Source organism: Equus asinus, chromosome 9 (assembly GCF_041296235.1).
Source record: "Equus asinus isolate D_3611 breed Donkey chromosome 9, EquAss-T2T_v2, whole genome shotgun sequence".
Classification (NCBI taxonomy): Eukaryota; Metazoa; Chordata; class Mammalia; order Perissodactyla; family Equidae; genus Equus; species Equus asinus.
The window spans coordinates 12,853,722-12,877,078 of record NC_091798.1 but is presented as its reverse complement, the minus strand read 5'-3'; the positions used below and the strand labels follow the sequence as shown (position 1 = coordinate 12,877,078).

Here is a 23,357-nt window from a genome sequence, read left to right as displayed (position 1 = left end):
GCTGCAGGAGAGGGATCTTGTCGTACTGACGCTGTCTGTGGAAGACAGAAAAACTTCCCTTTCAGAGGAAGTAGCTCTTGAAATGACATTTAATAGAGGGCTGCACAATGTACAACTCCAGCAGGCACCATTCACACTGTAATCTAAATAGTGCCCCCTGGAGGTGTACGATGCAATGGGATAGGGTTGAAGGAAACCCAGGAAATGACCCAGCAGAGAGGGAAGGAATCAGGGCCCAGATGGAGGCAGGAGCATGTACACAGGTATGAAAGTGTCACCCAGGAAGTCGTGTTGGGGGAGGAGCAAGTACTTGCAGAGAGTGAGTGTGTGTGTGTAGCAGGGTGACAGTGGATAGGAGAGAAGCAACAGACAAAACCTGAAAGCTAAGCAAGGGGTAGCTCATGAAAGCCCTTGAATGCTTCTTAAAGACCATGGCCTTTCTCCTGCAGGCAGTGGGGGGCCATGGAAGGCTTTAAAGTGAGGGACATATTCAGATGGATTTCCTTTGAAGACCTTGTTAGCTCCTTCCCCAGAGCCTCTACACAGGAGGTTCCTGGAAAGCTTCACCTCGTCTTCCCTCCCCACTTGGAACGTCATACACACACACCCATCCTCCCCATCTAGTAAGCTCCCACTCCCTCAGATTGCAGCCCCCCCCCACCCCACTCCCTCAGGGACGCCTTCCCTGACAGCCTGCATTACACCAGCGCCCCCTGTGACTCCCTCCCACAGCACCAACTGGCTGCCCCCTGCAGCACTTCTCACAGGTCTAAATTTATATTTGTGTCTGTGATTCTTAGGTTAAGTCCTTCATGAACCAAACCATAGTCTCAAAGCGCCTGGCTTGTACTAGATGCTCCATAGTTATGTGCTCTCAGAATGACTGTTTTACAAAGGTCCTTCTGCCTGTTCATACCGGGAACGCATCGGTAGGGTTGAGCCTACAGGGTGGGGGCTGGAGCTTTGCAGAGTCTTGGGGAGAGATGCTGAACATGTGAAATTGAGTCCCAGGGGTGTTAGTGCCCGATACCCAAGCCAGGAAATGTTAAAGTGGGCATTTGAACCCACATCTGTCTGACTGCAGAACCAAACTCTATTGGCTGTATTTTCTTGTTTACTGTATTCTTGATGCTCTGGCATCTGGGGCCTTGATCCTGGAGAGACTGCCCTTCCCAGAGCTAGCTAATTCCTAAGGATAGCAAATGACTGCCCTGCAAGTGTGCCTTAATCAACCAACCAACCAATCCAGAGCCCACACCCCAACCATCTCCTCTATCTGACTCTCGCACAGCAAGCCAATATTCCCTCTGCCCTAAATCATCCCAGGGCCAGGGACCAGACAACTAGGGACCAATCCTATAGCCCAGAGGTTGCCAAAATTATTCGAGCATTCCAATCCTAAGCTTCCTCAACATGCCTATCCTGCCTCACTCATTCCTTCCCATGAAAACCCCAATAAAGGCTCTGGGCCATGCTGTCCCCTCTCCACTCTCTGTCTCTTGACCAACCCTGGTGCTTCCCTGTGTGGCTCTGCACAGCATGCAATGCCTCCCGTTTCTAGGAATCTGTGAGGATAAACGTCTTCCTTCAAGGCAGTCATTTCCAGGTCTGCATGTCTTACTCTGTCTGATTAAAACAAATCCTAGGTACAAATTTTAACACAAAAACCCTTTAACGCATTCAGGTGTCCCAGAGTCCTAACTCCTCGAGGATGCAAATGTGCAGTGAATGCCTTTCTGATCCTTGTGGCTCCCAACGCGGCATCCGGCACTGAGAAGGTGCATGAATGTTTGCAGATAATGAACAAGAAGCTCTCGGGAGCCGTCATCTCCCAAGAATCTGCTTTAGCCCCACCTCAGGCCCGGGCGTGGAGCTTCTCCAATGGCCTCGGGACCAACCAGTTTTACAAATTATCAACATCTCCCCATTAGCTGTTGCGATATTAAATTGTGTGACTGGAAATGAATGAATAATCCCAGGGGCATGTGAGGAGACCAAGCAGCAGGAATTTAATAACAAGTCCTGCCCTCTCTCCAAGCGGAAGGTCTCCCTAATTAAATATTAAAAATCTATCCACACAGCTACAGCGAAAAATTGCTTTTCCAGCAGCGTGGCTTTCAGACACTTCCTCAGAAGACCCGGGTGCTGTGGGAATGCCCTCTCGGGGATCAGGTGAGGGAGCAAGAGAAGCAGCACGTGACAAGCACTGCCGGGTTTAGGCCAAGTTACAGGCCCTTCACGTGCCTTGTCACCTTTGGTCCTCATGAGGCCCATGGGACGTGGGTGAGGTCGCATCCAGGTGTCAAGTGGAATTTGAATCCAGTTCTCCGTGGTTATAAAGCTCCTGTGATAAAATGCAGCCGGTAAGACCATGGGCTTTGGCGTCAGGCAGTCCTGGATCTGAGTCCCGGGTCTGTTTACTACCTGTGCGGCCTTGGGCAGCTTACCTCACACCTGCTAGTCTCAGGTTCTCTGGCTTTAAAGGGCGGCGGTGTGGAGCTCACAGGGTCTGCGGAGGGTCACCTGAGATAAGGGACATGGAGCACAAGATGCAGGCCTGGGACCTAGGAAATGCTTCCACGGCGTCAGCTACTGTTCTGATCAGTGGAAGACCCCCCAACATCCCCACCCCCAGCCTCCGACATCTCAGAAATGCCTCCCCCAGGATGGAGGGCATCCTGTCTAACCCACTGCCTCTAGCCAGGCTGTGTCTCTTTTTCTTCACAGGTCAGAGGAGAGTTATGAGGAATTGTTAACATTTATTGAGCGTATAATTCGTGCCAGTTGCACTTCCATTTATTATCTTGTTTAAATCTCACAAGAGGCCCTGCAAAGTCGGGATTATTCCCACCATTTCCCAGTGTTGAAATTAACACTGATAAACATAACGTGTTGCCGAGGCTACACGAAGATCTCCGAGCGGGAGGCACTCCACCCTCACCTGCCTGGCGTTTCAGGCTCCGCCGCAGAGGAGGTGGCCCCCACGGCCCCGCTGGGCTCTGGGCTCCACCCACCCCTAACCGCAGGGCCTCTGAGGTGCTCCACATTTGTCCTTTAAGTTGACTTTAAAATAACCTTTATGGATTTCTTCTTATTAGAAAAGTGTACTTACTCATTGCAGAAAACATAGAAAATACACATAAGCAAAAAGAACACAACAGCCATTGATAAGCCCAACCCTCAGAGATAACCACTGCTAAAATTTTTGTATATGAAATCCTGGAGATAGATAGATAGATGATAGATAGATGGACAGATAGATAGACAAATCGATAGAAATTTTACAAAACCTGCTTTTTTCCACTTCTGGGAATTTTTCTGAGAAATAATCTGAAATGCATACAGGTTTACCCACATCCCTGCTCCTGATGCTACTGATTCCCACCTTCCTAGATTTTCCTTCAAAAATTATCACGCCTATTTTGCATATTTAATCTCTCCCTTTCAATTACAACTACCAGGATCTGTTTCCTCCTGCCAATCCTGGGCTACCTGAAATAAGGATAGAGGAGGAAGTTACTGATTAGCTAGAAAAAAATCTTACAGTCCCAAGAAATTTTCTCCAGCCTTATGGTATTTTTATTTTTATTTTTGGAGGAAGATTAGCCCTGAGCTAACTGCTGCCAATCCTCCTCTTTTTTTGCTGAGGAAGACTGGCCCCGAGCCAACATCCACGCCCATCCTCCTCCACCCTACATGTGGGATGCCTACCACAGCACGGCGTACCAAGCAGTGCCAGGTCCGCACCCGGGATCCGAACTGGCGAACCCCAGGCCGCTGAAGCGGAAGGTGCAACCACAACCATTGCGCCACAGGGCCGGCCCGCCTTATGATGTTCTTGCTGCCATGGAGGTGGTGTCAGGTCTCCAGCCAAACCTGACTCAGCCTTTGGCATTCTAACTAGGAATCACCAGGCCCTTCGGTATCCCAGCTGAAACTTCAAATATCTCAAATTGTACGTTATTTTACCCGAGAAGGAGAAATAGACTTTCTTCCCTTGCCCTCACTTGCAGAGACCTGGGACCGAGGCTAAGGTCTCAGGCCTGTCTGATTCCTGGAAACTCTGTACCGCAGTGAGCCAGCAAGGAGAGAAGGGACGGAAAGCCTTCAGGCAGAGAGCTGGCCCTGCAAAACCCTTCTGTATGCACCCCGACAGGTGGGGAAGGGCCGAGTATGTCTCAGTTCTCTTATGATTAACGTCAGACCTCCTTGGGTGATTCTTATTATAACTCATAAGTCTCCACTGGCTCTCACAAAAATTAAGCCCTCTGTACTGTACCTGTTTTGCTGTTTGCCATCCCTAAAGCTGTTAACAGAGCCTAAGGCCTAACACTCTGCCCACGTCCTAGACTCCAGTCAGCCTGGCCTTCTCTCATCTCCGAGAGCCGGCCTCTCTTCCCACCCCAGGGTCCTTGGAAAGGCTGTCCCCTCCCCTGCCCATTGGGCTCTCCCTCACTCTCCACCTGCCCAGCACCTTCTCCTCCCTCTGGCTCGGCCTCCGGCCTGCCACAGAGAAGCCTTGTGTTACGGTTAGGTCTTCCTGTTTAAGTTCCCACGGCAACCCATACCCTGCCTCCATAGCACTTTGCTCAATTATAATTCAAAAAATATTCACATAACATCTGCCTCCCCCAGGGGACACACATCACTGCCGTTCCCATTTGATTGGCCAGCACCAGTCACATGATCACACCTCACTTCAAAGGGGCAGGAAGAGCATCCAAGCACGTGCCTGGAAGGAAGAGAACCGGGAATAGTTGGTGACGAGCACTAATGATCACCGCAATATTGTATTTTGTCTGAAAAAAGTTTTATTCCAGAAAACAAACACAACTAAACACCAATTACGCCAGACCAGACTTACTGGGACCATCTTCATATTGAAACACATGGATCTACCTAACATTATCCCACTCAAAATGTAATGTTTTTACTGAAACATTAGAATTACGAAAGCAAGCCATACACGTAGCTTTAAAAATATTTCCAATAGTTATGAAGGGTATAAGGTGAAAAGGGAGGCGTGCCTCCTCGCCCAATCTCCCCATGCCATCGTCCCACAAAAGTGATCACTATAGACGAGCTTGAGACGCAGATTGGAGGGGTCTGGGAAGTCTTCACAGAGAAGGCATGACTGGAAGCTGTTTGGGTTTCTTATACACAATATTTAATTTTCAAAGACTCCTATGATCCGACTTAGGCTTTATGGTAAGCCACTGGGAGGCTTAAATGATGAGAAATATTTCTGTCTCACAGTGAAGAATTCAGAAGGCCTGGGAATTGAAGCCAGAGCTCTCATCTGGAAATTTCCATCAAACCATCACTCCAGGCTTAGCGATTGCCACCCACCACTCCTCAGATTAAATAGTTTCAGAGCCCTGTGACCCGCTAATGTATTCACAAACTAACTCAGCTAATTAATCCTAGCTCATTCACCCGCTTAAACTACGAAAGTCTTCCAGCTGGCTGCCCTGGCTAATGGAGTGTTGTGTGGGCTCTCCATAGGTTGCGCCCGCTCACAGCCAAGCAAAGACACCCATCAGGAAGCTGAGCCCAGCACTCCTCACCAAGTGAGGAAGGGACTTGATTGAGTGCCTTCTACATGCCAGGCACTCTCTATGCAGTGGTTCCTTTGAGCCTAACTGACTGGGAGATGGGGACCACTGTGCCCGTTTCACTGTGGAGAGCACTGAGTCTTGGAGGTTGGAGGCAACTTACTCAGGCTCACCAGCAGTTAAGCGGCAGAGCTGGGATTTGAGCCTGACTATCTTGACCGCAGAACTCACCATCATTCCCTTCTTGCTGGTGCTGAATTGGGGTACTGCCTTCCCTGACCATACTGGATAAAATAGTGCCTTCCATGGCCCGTGTCTCTCTCATCCCGTAACCCAGCTTTATTTTCATTCATAGCACACGTCACCACCTCTGTTCACCGCTTCATCCCCAGTGCCTGGAAGAGTGGCTGGCACCTGGTAGGCACGCAGTAATTATTTGATGAAGGAGTGAATGGTGCTGTGAAAAGAACACTGGATGGAAGGAAGGACTGACCCGAGTTTAATGCCACACTGCCAGGAATCCAGTGTGAGACCCTGGATACTCTGATTCCCTCTCTAGGCCCTGGAGCTGTATCTGTGAAGTTAGAGGGCAGGATAAAAGCATCTCTCTGTAACTGGTACACTCTCTGACTTCTACAAATTGTCACCCAGAGCGAAGGCTGCTTTCATGCTCAGAAAAGGGAAACAAAATTGCAAATGCTAAAGGGATGGCAGGGAGCTTGAGGCAGGGGAGGAGGTGGGGAGGGACCCCTGAAACTATTTGATGTCTTCCCTCCTGCTGCCTCGAACTGGGCTCTGCAAATTCTCAAGTGGAGAAAGTGTGAGAAGCCTGAATAGAGAAATTCAGTTCCTGACTTTACTAAGACAAAGACACAGGAGTTGGCCCAGGAGAGACCCATTGGATGGTCCCTTATGCCAGAAAGCATGTGTCAATCAGATGATGAGCTAAGAGATGTGAAAAGTGCTCTGTAAAACATAAGGCTGAAATGTCCTGAACCAGAACCTGTCAGTTGAGTCTACCCCATTCTTGATAACATGATAGCAGCAGCACAGAAGCCTATGTGTAAGGACAGAGCCTGAATCTGTACAGAGTTCTTCTCTAATCACACGGCATCCTTTTTTCTCCATGTTGCTTGGGACCCCAAAGTGAAATTCTGTCATTTCTAGATTGACAATGTTTCTAGACTATCACAAAACACACAAAAGTCACTTGGAAAAACATGATATGGGGTAGGGGAGAGGGAGTGTTAAACAGGGATCACAGACTCAAGCAGGTAATGTAAATGAGTGATGACGGATAACAACTGTCCCTTGGTCTTAGTATTGGAGAGGTAATAGGGAGTGGTGGGGACTGTGGTTTACTAGGGAGCAAACACCCTGTCTAAAGCAAGCAACTGCTCCTCAGCTCCAGCCAATTGTTGCCATGTGATAATGCTGGCCTGCATAGCCATAACTTTAGATTTCTAAAGAGAAACCCAAAATCCATATTTTATGTGAAATAAATGTTGGTAAAATTCACATTTGAAAGAAGTGAGATGACAGCTGTACCCTGTGGGCTGCCAAATTGTGATTTCTGAACTAAACTGTCAAACGACAGAATTAGTCACTAAATTAGCCAAATACTTTCCAGATGTTCTCTTGGCTGCTGTCTCAGGATTCTCAATGTGTTTCCTATTTAGCTCCTTGTAGCTCTACGCACTTTTAGCAAATAATGAGCACTTACTAAGCACCTACTGTGTGCAGAGTGGATACTAGACAACATGGCGGGATTGAGTGGGATGCCAAAAATCAAAACAAAACAAAAACATAGATAGACACAGCCTCCCCCTACCCCCACTCCTGTGTATAGAAACTGCAACACCCAAAGGTAGACTTTAATATCTGCTGGGTGATTGTGAGACACCACAAGCGCTTCTGTGGTTTGGACAGAGAGAGAGCAGTCTGTCTTGTGGTCTGCAAGAGCTCCCCAGAGGAGACGGCGCTTAAGCCAGGTTTAAAGGGTGGCTGGGATTGGGGTCAGCTGATCTCATGCTGTGGCAGAGACAGTCGTTCACACACCAGTAGACTCTGCGGCTACTGCAGAAGACCCATGCCAAGTATTTGCGGGAAATAGTGATGGAAGGGCAAACTGGGCCCCCAGTGTAGACCCTTCAATGTCAGCTGGAGAATCTGGACTTTATCCTGAAGATTCCTCAGCAGGGAGGGGGTGGGTTGTAGTGGGGGTGAATCTGATGGAGAGGGACCCCCTCATCCTCCTGCCTTCTCCAGGATGAGGACTCTGGCACTGGCTCCGCGGGCCACTCCAGATCCGACTCTCACTTCTTGTTTATTTCAGTCCACACAGAATAGACAAGCAGGACAGAGCATCCTCAGACAGCCTCACGCAGGCTGTGTTTCCTTTGGGGTCGGGGGATGCCTTCATGGTAATGATCCAGATCCTGAAACAATTCAGAGAGGCAGCAGGGCTTTGAAACAGGCAGTATTTCCTTTTTTATGATGGTTTCATTTTACATTTTTATTGGCCCTCCACTGATTGCTCCCGGGCTCTGTGACGGGAGGTGAGAGGCGCTGACATTTATAGAAATCAATACATTAATAAATCACGAAGTTCATAATGTCTGATTTGCTTCCAAATGAGACAGAACTATTATCACCATAAAGCTGCACATAAAATATGCCCAATTGTGATGTATTGTATAGTCTAATCAAAGGCATTTGAGTGAATAACCTTTCCCCAAAAGAAGGAAACAATCAAAGCTGAATAACTTCATTAATAATTCAAGGTGTGTCTGCCAAGGCCTCATTTATTAAGTGCACAGTTAAGAGGCTTCCGAGCTGAGTCCTGGAGATGACACCTTGCCATCTTCTCCCTGCCTCTGGGCAGGCAGACATCCATTCTCAGATGAACTGGCTGCAGTCTTTGCATTTGGCAGTTCATATTCCAGTTGAGGGTAATGTCCAATTCTCTTCTCCGGCTAAGAAATGGACCAAAATAATACACACGTTGACTGTCTGGATTATTAAGGGCAGAGGACATGGAGCCATGTAATAACTCCAGGGGAGAAGAGGCAGGAAATGTTCAGTGACCGTCAGTTATTATGTCTACTTACTGACACTCCGGGTCCTGTTTCTGGCGTCCACCCCCACAGACACTCTGCCCTGTGCCGTGGCAATCTGCAGACCGAGGTGCTTGACGCTCTTTCATCCAGGGTTTTGTGTTTGTCTATGTCCGTTGCCGTTAATATAGAATGATAATATTCACTTTAGCCAGTTAATGCCCAACCTGAACTGGCAATTCAGTACCTCTCTGACAAAGTCAATCACAGAACAAGAAAATCTTCCTATATCGCAGAAAAGCACACTGAATTAACTAGATCCATCTGAAAAGGCATAATCACGACCTAGAAGGTGTCTAACCGACATGATTGTTGGGTTCTGCTGTTGAGAATGACCCTTAAAATCCCAGTCATAAGACACTATGAGATGGGACTTCGGCCTTGAGCACCTGCTGTGTGCATAGAGCACTTTACATACCTTCTCTCCTTTAGACCCACAGCTACGAGGAGGGTATGATTATAGCTCCAATTAGTCTAATAGCCACACACCACCTGGGGACAGTGAGATGATTAGATCAGTTCTAAAACTATTACCATGCTCCCTGAGCTCACCAAGCCAGGCACTTACTATGAGGCTACGTTAATGCTGAATTCCAGCAAAAGCTCGCTTGGCCAGTCTCCATTATTTCCCAGCTTGTGACAATTCTATATGATGTACAGAAGTTTGTTTTCGCACTAACAACAAAGAAAGTGTTTATTTGGTTGGATTACAGGGGCTAAGCCTACTTTATGAATTTGGTTTTCAGGCCTTCAGCACACTGGTTTGAGATGCTTACACTATTCTACAATAGCAGAAGTAACGTGATAGAGCCGGGCCACGCTGGCACGTGGCGTGCTCCACTTCCCAAATCCACATTCGGTGACTTCATGCTGACAGCCTGAACTTGGCCATGGCAGGGACATTTACACCAGGGAAAGTGGGAAATGGTACCAATCAGGCTTTTCTCCCCTCCCCGAGAGCCAGTCATTAAACATTTACCAGCCCACGAAAGCAAGCCCTCTGCTTGGAAACCATCACTTAGCAAGTTATCTGCTAAGTTATCTTAAGTGGATAGCAGTGACCTACTCTTCAAAAAGGAGACGGAAAAACAGGCTTTCCACATCTTAGCCTGACGTTGAGCCAATGAGTTTCCATGGATGAGAAAATTCTATACCAACCTGAGATAAGTGCTATTCACAGGGCAATTCTATTTTTCCTTCGAGTAGTTTCTTCAACCTGTCCCCACACCTTCATTTTTCCATCTCAAAACTAAAAGCCCCCTTTCTCCCTGGGCCTTACTTCCTCCTCCTCCTCTTCGTTCCCAGTGAGTCATCATCTTAGCTTCTCAGTCAAGAGGGGTAATAACATCCCACCCGTGCAATCATTTCCTGCAGAAATATTCCAGACTCACTCATCCTGGGCAACTTGCCCTCTGTCCCCAACACAGGGCTGCCACCGCTCATTAACCGGCTCTCTCCATGTGCAGGAACCTCAGGGCAGTGTACAGCTGAGACCAAAGGAGAGACGGTGGGAGGTTTTCCCACAGCCTCCTGAATGCCAGCTGGTGGCAGGATTTGGGGCCTCTTTTGTCTATTTGCCCCCTAGCGCTGAGGAGACTGCTGGAGCTACCACCAAGAGTTTCATCCCGGGGCACTTTTTCCAAACAGGGCCACTTAAAACATCATCTAGAGACTTCTGCCTCTGTTAGGGACACTACAGTCCACCTGACATGTCTCCTTTGCAGCCTGGCCAGGGGCTTAGCTGGACTGAAATGTTGCTTTGAGGGTGAGGGGACAGAAGAGTCCCTACTGTATGTGGCCTTGCTTTTTGTCCCGAAACACTGTTTACGGCTCCTTTTTTCTGCCAACCCTGAGATCTAGCTGATTCATTTCTTTCCCAGGAGTTGCTTTGTTTTTTCAATCTTGGTGAAGAATGTGTGAATGTTACACAATCACACAACCAACACAATTGTGACATGTCACAATCTGTGTAGTGACTCTGTGGACTTTTAGTAATTGCGTTACATTTCTGACAGTTAATTTCTACCACCACCACCCTCCCAAGCACTTGCAAGGTGCACCTGACACTTCTTTTCCCCCACACCCCTCCCAGTGTGCCCATACGAACAAAGGCCACGCTTAAAACACCCTCCCTTTGGGAGAAAGGTCAGAGAACTGAAATACATTGTATATGGACGATTTTCTAAGTCATTTGATCTGGAAACTCTCTCATCTAATGGAAGTAGAAATACTCAAAGATTTTTTTTTTTTGTAGGACTCTGTTTTTCAGGACATTTTCAGGACTGCAGTGTAAATGAATGAGAAATATATAAATTCAATCTTGCTTAAAAGGGGCAGGAGGGTTTCAAGATTAAGAGAACAAATGCTTGGAGCAAAACATGATTTGAGTTTTATTGAACCAAGAAGACTGAAAAAATGTCTGGAACACTCAGAAAATCTTTATCAAGCCTCAGCCAGCACTCCTGGGACCCATTGGGAAGTTTATAAAAATTCAGAGCTGGGGAGTTGTGTGTCTGAGCGAGTTTATGACTCACCTCCACGCCTCGGCTGTGAGAATCCCAGCCTCCAGGATTACCCATCAGGACCAAAGGGAACTTGTCTCCCCCTCTGCTCCGTGCAGGCACCGGCAAGGGTCTTCACCCATGATGGGGTGGGTTGTCAATCAGAAAGATGGTGCTAAACTCATCCAGAATAAACCAACCGGGCATGGTTAGGGGAGAGAAGAGAGTACGTTTCCAATGCCTGCAGGCCATCACTAATATAGTCTCTAACATAACCAGCATAGCTTAGGCAACATTGAAAATGAACCACTGGAGGGGCCAGCCCAGTGGCGCAGCGGTTAAGTTCACACATTCCACTTTGGTGGCCCAGGGTTCACCAGTTCGGATTCTGGGTGTGGACCCACAAACTGCTTGTCAAACCATGCTGTGGTAGGCATCCCACATATAAAGTAGAGGAAGATGGGCACAGATGTTAGCTCAGGGCCAGTCTTCCTCAGCAAAAAGAGGAGGATTGGCCACAGCTGTTAGCTCAGAGCGAATCTTCCTCAAAAAAAAAAAAAATTTTTTTTAATGGGGCCGGCTCCGTGGCCAAGTGGTTGAGTTCACGCGCTCTGCTGCAGCGGCCCAGGGTTCGGATCCTGGGCACGGACATGGCACCGCTCATCAGGCCACGTTGAGGCGGGGTCCCCACATCCCACAACTAAAAGGACCTGCAACTAAGATATACAACTATGTACGGGGGGAGTTGGGAAGATAAAGCAGGGGGAAAAAAAAAGGGTTGGCAACAGTTGTTAGCCCAGGTGCCAATCTTTAAAAAAAAAAAAAAAGAAAATGAACCACTGGAAACACTAGAAATACGATTTCAGGAGGAAGCACCACATCCGATTTTAGGCACACTGTCACGTAAGCCATTTGCAGTTCCAGGATGTCATGCTCTTTTAAACTTCCCTCTGGGTACAGTTTTAACATCATCCCATAAATTTTGATATGTCATGTTTTCATTATCATTTAGTTCAAAATACTTTCTAACTTCCATAAGATTCTTCTCTGACACATGGCTCCCTTAGGAATTAGAACCATATTGCTTGATTTCCCAACATTTGGAGATTTCCTCATTTTCGTTTTGCTCTTGATTTCTTGCTTTCGTCCACTCTGGACAGAAAACATTCTGAATCATTTCAATTCTTTGAACTTTGTTGAGATTGGCTTTCTGACCAAAGAAATGGTTGATTTTGGTCAATGTGCTATGTGCACTTGAAAAGAATGTGTGGTAGTCTATGATTGTTGGGTAAAGAGCCCTCTGTGTGTCAACAAGGCCAAGTTTGTCAACTGCATTGCTCGTATCTTCTCTTCCTTTATTGATTCTTTGTTTTATCAGCTCCTGAGAGAGGTATTTCTAAATTCTCCAAGTATGATTGTGAATTTTCTATTTCTCCTCTTAGTTCTGTCTGCCTTTGTTTTGTATGTATTTCAACACTATATTATTAGTGCATCCTAATTTAGAATTGTTGTATCTTCCTAGTAGATGGCCCTTTTCATTATGAAAACTCTCTCTCCAGCATAGCTTCTTGTCTTACAGTTGACTCTATCCGATGTGAAAATAGCCATGCCAGCTTTTCTTGATTCGGGTTTGCCTGCTATAGCCTCTTCCAGCCTTTCATTTTTCCCTTTGCTGTGTCCTTACATTTGCAAGCGGGATTTAGTTAGGGCCTGGTTTTTGTCTAAAGATTGTTCCCTTGTGTCAAAGATTTTCTATTTGTCTTGTGTTTCAGCAGTTTTACTGTGATGCTCCTAAATGTGATTTTCTTTGTGTTTATCTGCTTGGGGTTTTTAGTGCTTCTTGAATCTGGAACTTGGTATCTGTGGCTTGATATATTCATCCAGTTTCTTAAATTAGCATTTGTTATCTCTTCAAATATCGCGTCAGCATCATTCTTTGTCTCCTCCCTTTTGGGGACTCCAATTACACATGTGTGAGAACTTTTCATCATGTCCAATATATCTCTTATGCTCTTGTCCATATTTTCCATTTTTTTCTCTCTGTGCATCCATGTGCATATTTTTCTATTGATCTATCTACCAAATCATTATTTTGCCTTCATCTCTGCCTAACCTGCTGTTAAATTGATCTATTTGGTTGTTAGTTTTCAACAATATATTTTTCAGTTCTAGAATTTTTAGCTTATTTTTTATGTATATTCTAGTTCTGTGGTGGAATTCATCTTTTTACCTCTTGTCTTGAGCATATTTCACCTTTTTTTTGTTTTTTTTGAGGAAGATTATCCCTGAGCTAACGTCTACCACCAATCCTCCTCTTTTTGCTGAGGAAGACTGGCCCTGAGCTAACATCCATGCCCATCTTCCTCTACTTTATATGTGGGACACCTGCCACAGCATGGCTTGACAAGCAGTGTGTAGGTCTGCACCCGGGATCCAAACTGGTGAACCCTGGGCCGCCGAAGCGGAACATGTGAATTTAACTGCTGTGCCACTGGGCTGGCCTCTATTTCACCATTAATTTAAAGTCCATGCTTGATAAGTCCAATATCTAACTCACCTATAGGTCTATTACTGTATCACCATATTCTAGCTTTTTCTCTTGGTCCATCTCTCAATATGCCTGGCAAATTTTCAGTCAGTGGTAGACATTAGGATAAAAAATTTGTAAACTATCTGGCTGAGCCTTCAGCTTCTGGAAGTTAATAGAGTAGAGGCAGATAAACTTAATCCAAATAGGGACTGAGCTGTTTGGAGGCTGCATTTCAGTGTTTGCATGGTCCGATCTATTTCTAGTTTGCCCTCACTCCTAGAATGTAGCCTGAGTGTTTCCCCAGAGCTCTCCTCCTTGAAGGGCCTGAGCGCCTGAGTCACCCCCACGCACCGTGAGCCTGCCAGAAGCTCCGATTTGCTCTGCAGCCTTCTGCCTGTGGCTGTCGCTTAGTTTCCCTTGACCTGTCACTCAGGAATCATCGAAAGCCTTGAGGGAATAAGCAGCTCAGGCGATCAGTTTCATTTCTCTGTGCTCCCTTTCTCCGTGGCCTCTGGTCTGCACCCTCAAGTCCTGAATGTCTTAGTAGGACTGGTCCCACGTTTGTCTTCCCGGATTGCTGGAAGTTCTGCGTATGTTCTTTGCTCTAGCAGATGCCTTCTGCTCAGTTTCTCAGCCTCATCACCCCCAGCACTTATAAACCCGCATAGACTGTGAGTTGAAAAGCAGCACTAACTGTCAGGCTCACCTTCATGAGTTTTTCTTCCCTCCAGAATCATGGCTTCCAAAGTGTAGGCCACCTTAGTAGCTCTCCAATGCCTTCAAACAGATGCAAGGGTTTTTTTCTTTTAATTTCTCCTTTTCTAGTTGTTCTCAGTGAGAGGTCAGCTCTGCTACCAGAAAGCTCACCATTCTCAGGCTTTTCGGTTTCTGTGTCTTTGCACATGCTGTTCCCTTGTCGCCTCTTCCTTCAAGACTCAAATAAATTATCACTTCCCCTTGAAACCATCCCTGCCACCCCTTCCAGTTCCTTCTCATCCAGGCGCATTAGCTGAGGGCTTCTTCCTCTTGGCTCCCAGGGTCTCAGCCGTGTCTACCTTGCTTGAAAAGATTCGCTAGTGAAGAGTTCCAGACCAGCAATCCACAACATCCTACAAACAGGAATATTATATTTGGCCCATGCTGTATGTTTTAAACAGTAAACTCATTGATAACAGCTAAGAATCAGGACACAAACAATTTCTAATTGTAGTATCTCTTGAAAAATCTAAGGATCTGGACTCACTGGGCCTAAATTCTACATGACATCAGCTGGATGTTTCATTCTCATGGGGCAATAATGACTCTCCAGTTCTCAGTTCCCACCACTCTCTGTGTTGTACGCCCATCACCTGCCTCATCTAAATTACCTGCCGACTACTATTGGCATGTGAGTTTGTAATCCTGGTCCGCGTGCATGTCTCCCTACCAGTCTGAGAACTCCGTATGAACAGACCTTATATCTTTTCATCTCTCTCCCAATACTTATCACATTCCTGGCATGACAGAGAAGGTCAATCCATATTTGTAGATATATCTCTACAAAAATGCTACCTAAGCATTATCAGGGCACTGAAACTATTCTGTAGGATACTGTAATGGTGGGTACATGATGTTATACATTTGTCACAGCCCACAGAACTGTACCGCACAAAGAGTGAACTTTAAACTATGGACTTTAGTTAAAAGTCGTATATGAATCTTGGTTGGTCACTTGTAACAGTATACCACATCAAAGCAAGATGTTAATAATAGGGAAAACTGTGAGGGTGAGGTATATGGAAACTTTGTATTTTTTGAGCAATTTTTCTGTAAATCTAAAACTGCTCTAAAAATAAAGTCTATTAGAAAAAAATGGATAGATATAAATGCTACTTAGAGTAATAAAAGAGGGCAACTAAATCCAGCAAAATTAGTTTCTCCATGGGATTCAGGTCAGGAGACAAGAGCAAAAACACCAATGGATACCCACCTATACCGCCACCTGTAGGGGCGGCAGGAAAATAAACCCCTCCTGCCTGGGGTTGGGAGTGGGGAGTGACCAAAACACACTTAGAGTGGTAGCTGGTCTGCCTGACACGCTCCTGGTCAGGGGTACTGGAAAGACAGGAGGAAGTTCAAATAATAGCCTCAGAGGAAGACCAGGCTGACCCCCAAAAAGACTCAAAAGGCCAGCAGGAGAGCGGCAAAGAGGGCCCCTGTCTCTCGCTCTCTGGGACCTGTGTCTCGCAGCTCCACCGTGCCAGGGAGGATTTCCCAGGTCTGAGGTTTTGTCTTATGTTTTCTATTTAGCATAACAGAGGACTTCACCTGCATCCACTCTGCCCACGCGTCCTAATGTGCTAATTAGTGTTTTCGACAGCCGTTTTCCTTTTCTGCATCTGTGTTACTTCTTAAGCTTGAGAAGGGAAGAGAGAAGCAAAGACTTGTAGATTGTAAGCTCCAGGAGAGCAGGAACCAGAGCTGTTTCATTCACGCGTATACGCATAGTAGACACTTCACTGATAGTTGTTGAGTGAGCAAATAAAGAATCCTACAAGATGTGCAGCTTCAGATCACAAAGTAGCAGAGAGGGGCAGGGACTTCTATTGTGGAGGGTATCTTATAAGCCACTCTTGAACCAAACCTGCGGGTATGTCCAAGGCCCACGCCCATCTGTGCATCCTCTGCCCATGCCATCCCATCTCTCTTCAGGCTGCATGGCTGCATGGCTGTGGGCATGCTCATGAGCCCCCTGCTGGGAGCCGTGGGCACTGCGAGGTGACCCATTGCTCTTGCCTGTTTTGACCTGGGAAAAGGACAGGGAGGTCAGCCCCAGCTCTGCTACGAGACCTCTTCGCATATGTGGAGCTGGACGGTGACCTGGACACCTCAGAGTGAAATCTCCATGGAGATAAGAGTGTGTTTTGCTTTTTTGATGAATGGATTTGGTAAAATGTCTTCTTACTTTTTCCTAGACATCGCCTGGTGGTATTACCAGTATCAGAGAGGTAAAAAGTTTAAAATGACTTGACTACTGTGGTCACATGCCTTTCAAAAGGAGAGCTTCTTAAGTATATGCTTTGTGATTAGTCCTCTCAAGCCCTGACGTTTCTGTGCCCCTTGTTAGCAAACCCAACCTACACAAAAACAGTTGGGAACATTCTTTCAGAGACAAGTTATAGGCAGAGCTTTGCTCCCCCGAAGAAACTGGTATGTTTTCCTCTTGTGGGCAACAAGATACATGTAAAAGCTCAGAGCCAATTTGTGGCTCAAGTGTAGTAACCGCTTAGAATAAATGGCCTGAATTTCTCTGTTCGCCTTTTCCCTGTGGTCTTGACCTCCTAATCTAATCACCATCTTCTGAGGCAGTTTTTCTTCTTACTTTATCTCTTTTTATTTTTCTATTCATTTCACACAACCAGCTTCAAGTCCTTTGTGAAACAAAGTTGAATGTGTTTAAATAAACAAATAGTGGGAGAGAGAGGGTGGTAGACTGTCTGGTGAGAGGTAGGAGAAGGACAGGTGAGAAGTCAGCAGGCATAGATCAGGAACCAAAAACTCAAATGCCTGCAGGGCCAGGCAGGGAGCGCGAAAGCATTCAGTGAGCCAGAGGAGCAGGAAGGGAGCACAGCCCAGAGGGAACAGCCACTGCTCAGCTCTAGTGCATTGTTGCCTTGTGAGAATTTGAGACCAAAGTTGTCAGATAATCCCATTTTCCAAGACAGGAAGCCAAACTTGTATGTGAATCCCCCGTCTTTGAATACTGGCAATTAATTCCCCAAGAAAATGAAAACACATTTTATAGGCCAAACAACACCTATCTTTGGGCTGTGTTCATGCCCAGGGCCATGATTTTGTAACCTCAAAACTAGATGGCTGGGTGTAAAGTCCAACTCAGAGATTCCATGATGGAGAAAGTACTCTCCAGTCCAGGAAGAAGGAGATGGTCATGACCATGGTCTTTGGTCATGGTCGTGGTCATGGTCATCGACCTAACAGAGGAGACACCTTGCTAGGGAAAAGACCAAAGGCTTGGGTCTTCCTACCATTCGTAGTCTGAGGGTCTAACTTGTACACAGGCACAGAGCATGTTAGGAGCAGAAGCATTGCAAGACTAGTTACAAACCAAAGTGCAATTTGTGCTGAGGGAAGCAGAAACCATTGTTGGGGCACATGGGAGCCAGATCTATGAAAGAGGCCCTGGATTGGCTGCATTCTAGGTCCAGTTCTGTCACCAGCTGGCTATGCGACCTAGGACTCAGGCAAAGTCAGTTGGTGACAGAGGTTGGAAGAGATGCACTGTGTAGAAGCCCATAACATGGGCTCCACGTGTTTCAGAGAAACAGGACCTCACTGAACGGACAGGCAAAATGCCACGATTAGGTGCATTTTCCTTTTCCAAGGTCTAAAACTTCCATTCCCCACTCAGTAGAGTCTCTGACCCCAAAACATCAAGGACCACTTATTCTGGATCATCTTCTCCAACTCCCCTTCAATCTGAGAATATCCTGTGTAGCATCCGCAACAGTTGGTTATTCTGTCTCGCTTTAACTACCCCCAGTAAGAGACAGTTCATTGCTTTTAAAAGTACTTACAGTTAGAAAACCTCTTTATCTGTTAGGACACTCATCTTCCTAATATTCTGATGGAGAGGATAACAGTCCCCCCACTCCCAGCCACATGCAAGGTTGTAGTGGGACCATGGGCATGAAGACACTTTACAGATTAAAAGTACTTTTCAAGCAGAAGTACCTAATTTATTCTTGTTATGTAGTTATTGCCATAGTATTAAATCTCTGCGTTAATTTTGATCTCTGTCATCCAAACTTAATCTGATTTGGCGAGTGGCTCATTATTCTTTTTAATGGCAAAAATAATAATAACAAGTAACATTTGGCCTTGGAGACTCTTAACAAACCTGGAAAGAAACTGTCAAGGAGCCTCCCCACCTGTTAACGCTGCTTCCTCTTTCTCCAACCAGGGAACAGGCGCACCCTCCTCCCGTTCCTGAGACCGCCTGGATAACGCCCAGGGACTCAGTCAGCACATTTTTAGAAAGGAACAGATTAAAATGGAGAATAGAGTACATCCCAAATTAGTGAGAGAGTATTATTTTGTGAAATTTTTGCTTAACTGCATGTGTATACTGGATTGTGATGAAAACTGTAGTTCTTACTGTGAAACACACTTAATAAAAAGAAATCAAGAACCACTGGCTTCGGCCCCTACCGCACACATGCAGGCGACTCCCCGGCATCTTGAGCCCCAAAGACATGCATTCCCTTCAGAAGCTGACATTACCACGGCGTGAGAATTAGAAGGTGATGAAAAAGCAAAACAAAACAAAATCTCAGCTGTCAATATCCACATACTCAGCTGTTACAATATCTGTTTGATACGGAAATTGATCCTGCTGCCCAGACAGCGAAACAATTCATTTATTAATAAAGTTCAGTTCTACCTTAATGAAGTGGGTTTAAGACTTGATGTTTCAATAATTGCTCAGTGCATTTATAGTACAGGAAATGGTAAGCAAGTACAGTTTCTGAATCAGAAAGATTATCTCAAGCTTCTGCAAAGAGATTGCCCTGAGCTTTTGAGGAATTTAGTCACAGGAGGATTAACAGAATAAGGCAATATTGCAAAAGAAACCTTTAAGCTTCTAGGTAAGATAAACTTGGAAAGGTATACTAGATGCCTCCAAAAAGACATCATTTCCTCCAAAAATACATTTGCATCTTCCTTATTTACATTTTAATATGGCTTTCACCTCTTTTCACAGTTTTAAATATGTATGCATTTTTTTCAAATAAAATTGTTATTCAATCTAGTGCTAGGAGATTTAAACCAACAATTTTATTTCCATTTTAAAATGAGTTAAAAAGATATGTAAGTATTCTGAATTAGACTGACTTACATGGGGGTTGTTTGTTTGAGAATGGGCGCTTTGATTTACATGGAAACACTGCAGTGTATAGGTAATTGCTACTTCACTTGTTAGCTACAAACATAACAATAATCAAAGGCTCTGTAAGAATTATACGGAAACTGGCCACTTGCAGCAATGTCTTATAAACAGAGTATCTTATTTATATTGAATGCTCTGCCTTCCTCCCAGCAGGATAAGGTGATCCCTGTTTCCCAGCACGTAAGGCAGATGACAACTGGGAATTGTTACCAAGTTCTGCTTCTCCTTTGGAAACTTACCCAAACGTCCACTACTTTAGGGAAGATGTACAAAACAAAAACTCACTTTGATGGATTTATTTTGTATTAAGATCAAAGTCTCAAAAGGAAAAGTGACAATTGGAGAGAGAATCTGGTACAAAGGGACTGACTAGAGAAATGTACCCAATGCAATGGTCCTGCTCACCCTGTTCTCTCAGACAGAAACTCACCTGTCCTCCCAGTCCGTAATCCTGGGTGTGACGGGGGTGTGCGCGCTCCCAGCAGCCTGTCCCCCTCATCGCTATTCTCGCCAGCCCCGATTTACAGTTGTTCAATATATGGATTTGGTAATGTCTGCGTGACAACAATGGGACAATGGGCAGAGAAGGTTAGATGGCAACTGATTCTTGATTGGAGTAAATTTTTTTTAAAGCTATTTTATTTTATTTTTTTGAGGAAGATCAGCCCTGAGCTAACTACTGCCAGTCCTCCTCTTTTTGCTGAGGAAGCCTGGCCCTGAACTAACATCCGTGCCCATCTTCCTCTACTTTATATGTGGGATGCCTGCCACAGCATGGCTTGCCAAGCGGTGCCATGTCCACACCCAGGATCCGAATTGGCGAACCCTGGGCCGCCGAGAAGCGGAACGTGTGCACCCAACCGCTGCACCACCGGGCCGGCCCCATTGATTGGAGTAAATTTATAGAAAGCATTGTGGCAGGGCCCAGAGGAAAACACTCACTGACCCTTCTGTGATGGTAACACGTTGGAAGTTCCACTTATTTGGAGTTTGTGATCCTTCACTAGGAGACAGGCTGATCTCTCACTTAATTGACTGACGCGTTCTAAACAACTATTGCAAAATTATAGTCCATTGTAGTACATATAGGAGGAATGGTAGAGAGACGACTAAAGACAATGGCTTTTAGAGCCCCTCAAATGCTTCAGAAGCTTTCTCTTATATAAAGTAGTTCCCATTTAAGTCATTTCCTATTATTTAAGGGTATCTAGTAAACATTACAAAACAGTACTGAAAAATACATCCATATTTTTAAAATTAATATTTAACAAGCTACCATTTGAACTTTTTGATAAATGATGCCAGCCTTCCTCTAATTGTCCCAAATGGTGAGAGTTAACTCTGTTTTTTTAAACAGATTTGTTTCCCTTTGCTGTTTGGAGGCTGTTACACGTTCCACTCACTTACCTGTGTCTCTGGAATATTCAGATAGTTCAGTGGGCAGCAAATTGAGTATGTAAAGAAGTTATTTGGAAAGAAAGGGAAAAGTTTTCATATGGTCTTATTTTTAGCACTTCTGCCCTCATCTCCACTTGGAATGTGTTGACCTCCAAAGCCAAAACTCCCTCCCTGTGTGGTGTCTGACGCTGGACTGACTGTAAGACACACAGTGACCAGGCAGGGAGGCAGGGTTCAAGACAGGAAGGTCGTCTGCAGTGTGACCCCCAGCCCAAGCCCTATGCCCCAGGTCATGACGTCACTCTTCCAACAGCCCAGACTGTGGTCTGACAAGTGACCACCAAGGTGAGCCACTCCAATGCCATCTCCTCTGGTTCCAGATAAGATTGAAGACGAGTTGGAGATGACTATGGTTTGCCATCGGCCTGAGGGGTTGGAGCAGCTTGAGGCCCAGACGAACTTCACCAAGAGGGAGCTGCAAGTCCTTTATCGAGGCTTCAAAAACGTAAGACCCCACGGCCTCCGAAGGCCGAGGCAGGATTTCCCACTTGGGGCTAAGCTCTGCCAGATGCCACAGGGGCCCGTCAGGGGGCTTTCCCAGATGTGTAGCTGTCAAAGGAAGGCCAAGGCTATCAAGGGGACATGAAAGCAAGACCATAAGGCTAGAAAGAAAGACTCCAGGCAAAGATGAGGCAATCTCAGTGGACGGGAAATGTGCTGACAGCCCAGGCACTTCACAGGTTGACATAACCTTGGAGAATTCACCCCGACCCAGGTTCCAGCCTTAGCATAACACGTGCACACTCTTGATCTTATTGGTGCCATTTGGGTCTTCTGTAACCAGGCTCACTTGCACAAAATCACAAGTCTTAGAAGGGGCTGAGACACAATCCAAACCCAGGTCTTTCTAGTCCCAAAGCCAAACTCTTTCCACCTCACAGTGCCCATCCTCTGATGATGTCTCATCATTTTACAAAGCAGCTTTGGTCCTAAGGTGGGAATACCTCCAGACCACTCACCTTGGAGACATGGAAGTGCGCAGGTGGTTGCCCCATCCCTGCCACCAGGGATCAAGGGAACCCTAGACCCCAGGGCTGGGCCCATCTGCTCCTCCTGGGGCAGCCCTCAGACACCTCCCACCATTCTCGCCCTTCACGCAGGAGTGCCCCAGCGGTGTGGTCAACGAGGAAACCTTCAAGCAGATCTACGCCCAGTTTTTCCCTCATGGAGGTGAGTCCAACCTTGAGAAAGATCCTGCCGGGCTCCCCCTCTTGTGAGCAGCCTTCCTTCCTCCAAGTTCACACTCCCTTGTAATCCAGCTCCTCCTCAAGGTCAGGGAGAACTCAGAGCAGGATTTCCCCCTTATTACAACACATGGAATTCACCAAAACCTTAGCAGAAAAGAGCTCTGAAAATGGACCCTCGCTAGGAGAGAAGGAGAGATTGATAAAGCAGTATCATAAAATCTCATAATAGCTCTAGAAAGCAGATATTTTTATCACAGATGGGGCAGCTAAGTTTCAGAGAGGTTAAACAATTCACTCAATATCACACAGCCAGTGAGTAGCTGACTAGGATTAGACCCCATAAGTATCTGATGTAAAGCTCTGCCATGTTCGTCCCACCATCGTGCCACACACTCTCCATTCTTTTCCCTACAACAGCTGAGGCAAGCTAGAATTTTGACAAAGAACTTTAGTAAATATCAGAAACTATCAAAATAAACTAATCCAAAAAGATGCAGGGAACGTAAAATTGTCCTTATACATCCAGGTTGGCAAATGTGCCAGGCCCATGGCTCCTCTGTTGCCCTGCCTGACTCCTGCGGGAACCCAGTCTGGCCCATGGGCCTGAGACATCAGTGGCTTTCCCTGTGGCTTCCATGTGTCACATGCCACCTTACTTCCTGCCCCCAGGAGCTAACTCCTGCAGAACCCGTTCCCTGGGTCCTGACGAAATGCAGATGCAAGTGTACTAATCACCTCTTGGGGCTCTATTTCTATGGGCCTCTTCAGCAGCAGACAGGAGCCTTCCCAGGTATGGGGTCCAGTACAGGGCCCCTACCCAAGCCGGGGCAGTTTTGTCCCCTGCAAGCCCCTGACTGGCTGTTTGTTGAGTTCTATTGGGAACTCTTCATTGAGTTTTGACTATGTGGGAGACTTGATGATGGTTTCAATGATGTGACTGTGTGAAAAGTTTAACATACTTTTTCAAAAATGTCAAGAAATACATGTTGGTAGATCAGGCTTGTCACACAGCCACCGCAGCCACCCGCACACAGCTGCCTACCCCACTGGGAGCCAGAGCACA

General features: G+C 46.1%; 1 protein-coding gene across 4 annotated transcripts in view; it reads left to right on the top strand.

Moving 5' to 3' along the window:
* The window catches only part of KCNIP1 (potassium voltage-gated channel interacting protein 1), a 344,635-nt gene that overhangs the window by 311,639 nt on the left and 9,639 nt on the right, over positions 1-23,357 (top strand). For 3 of the 4 annotated variants that reach the window (XM_014850875.3, XM_014850876.3, XM_070517104.1), the window contains exons 2-3: positions 21,428-21,552; positions 22,208-22,277. In XM_014850875.3, coding sequence (XP_014706361.1) covers positions 21,428-21,552; positions 22,208-22,277 — 195 coding nt within the window. Of the gene's footprint in view, positions 1-16,656; positions 16,690-21,427; positions 21,553-22,207; positions 22,278-23,357 lie in introns of all 4 variants that reach the window. The other variant, XM_070517105.1, reaches the window with a different exon arrangement.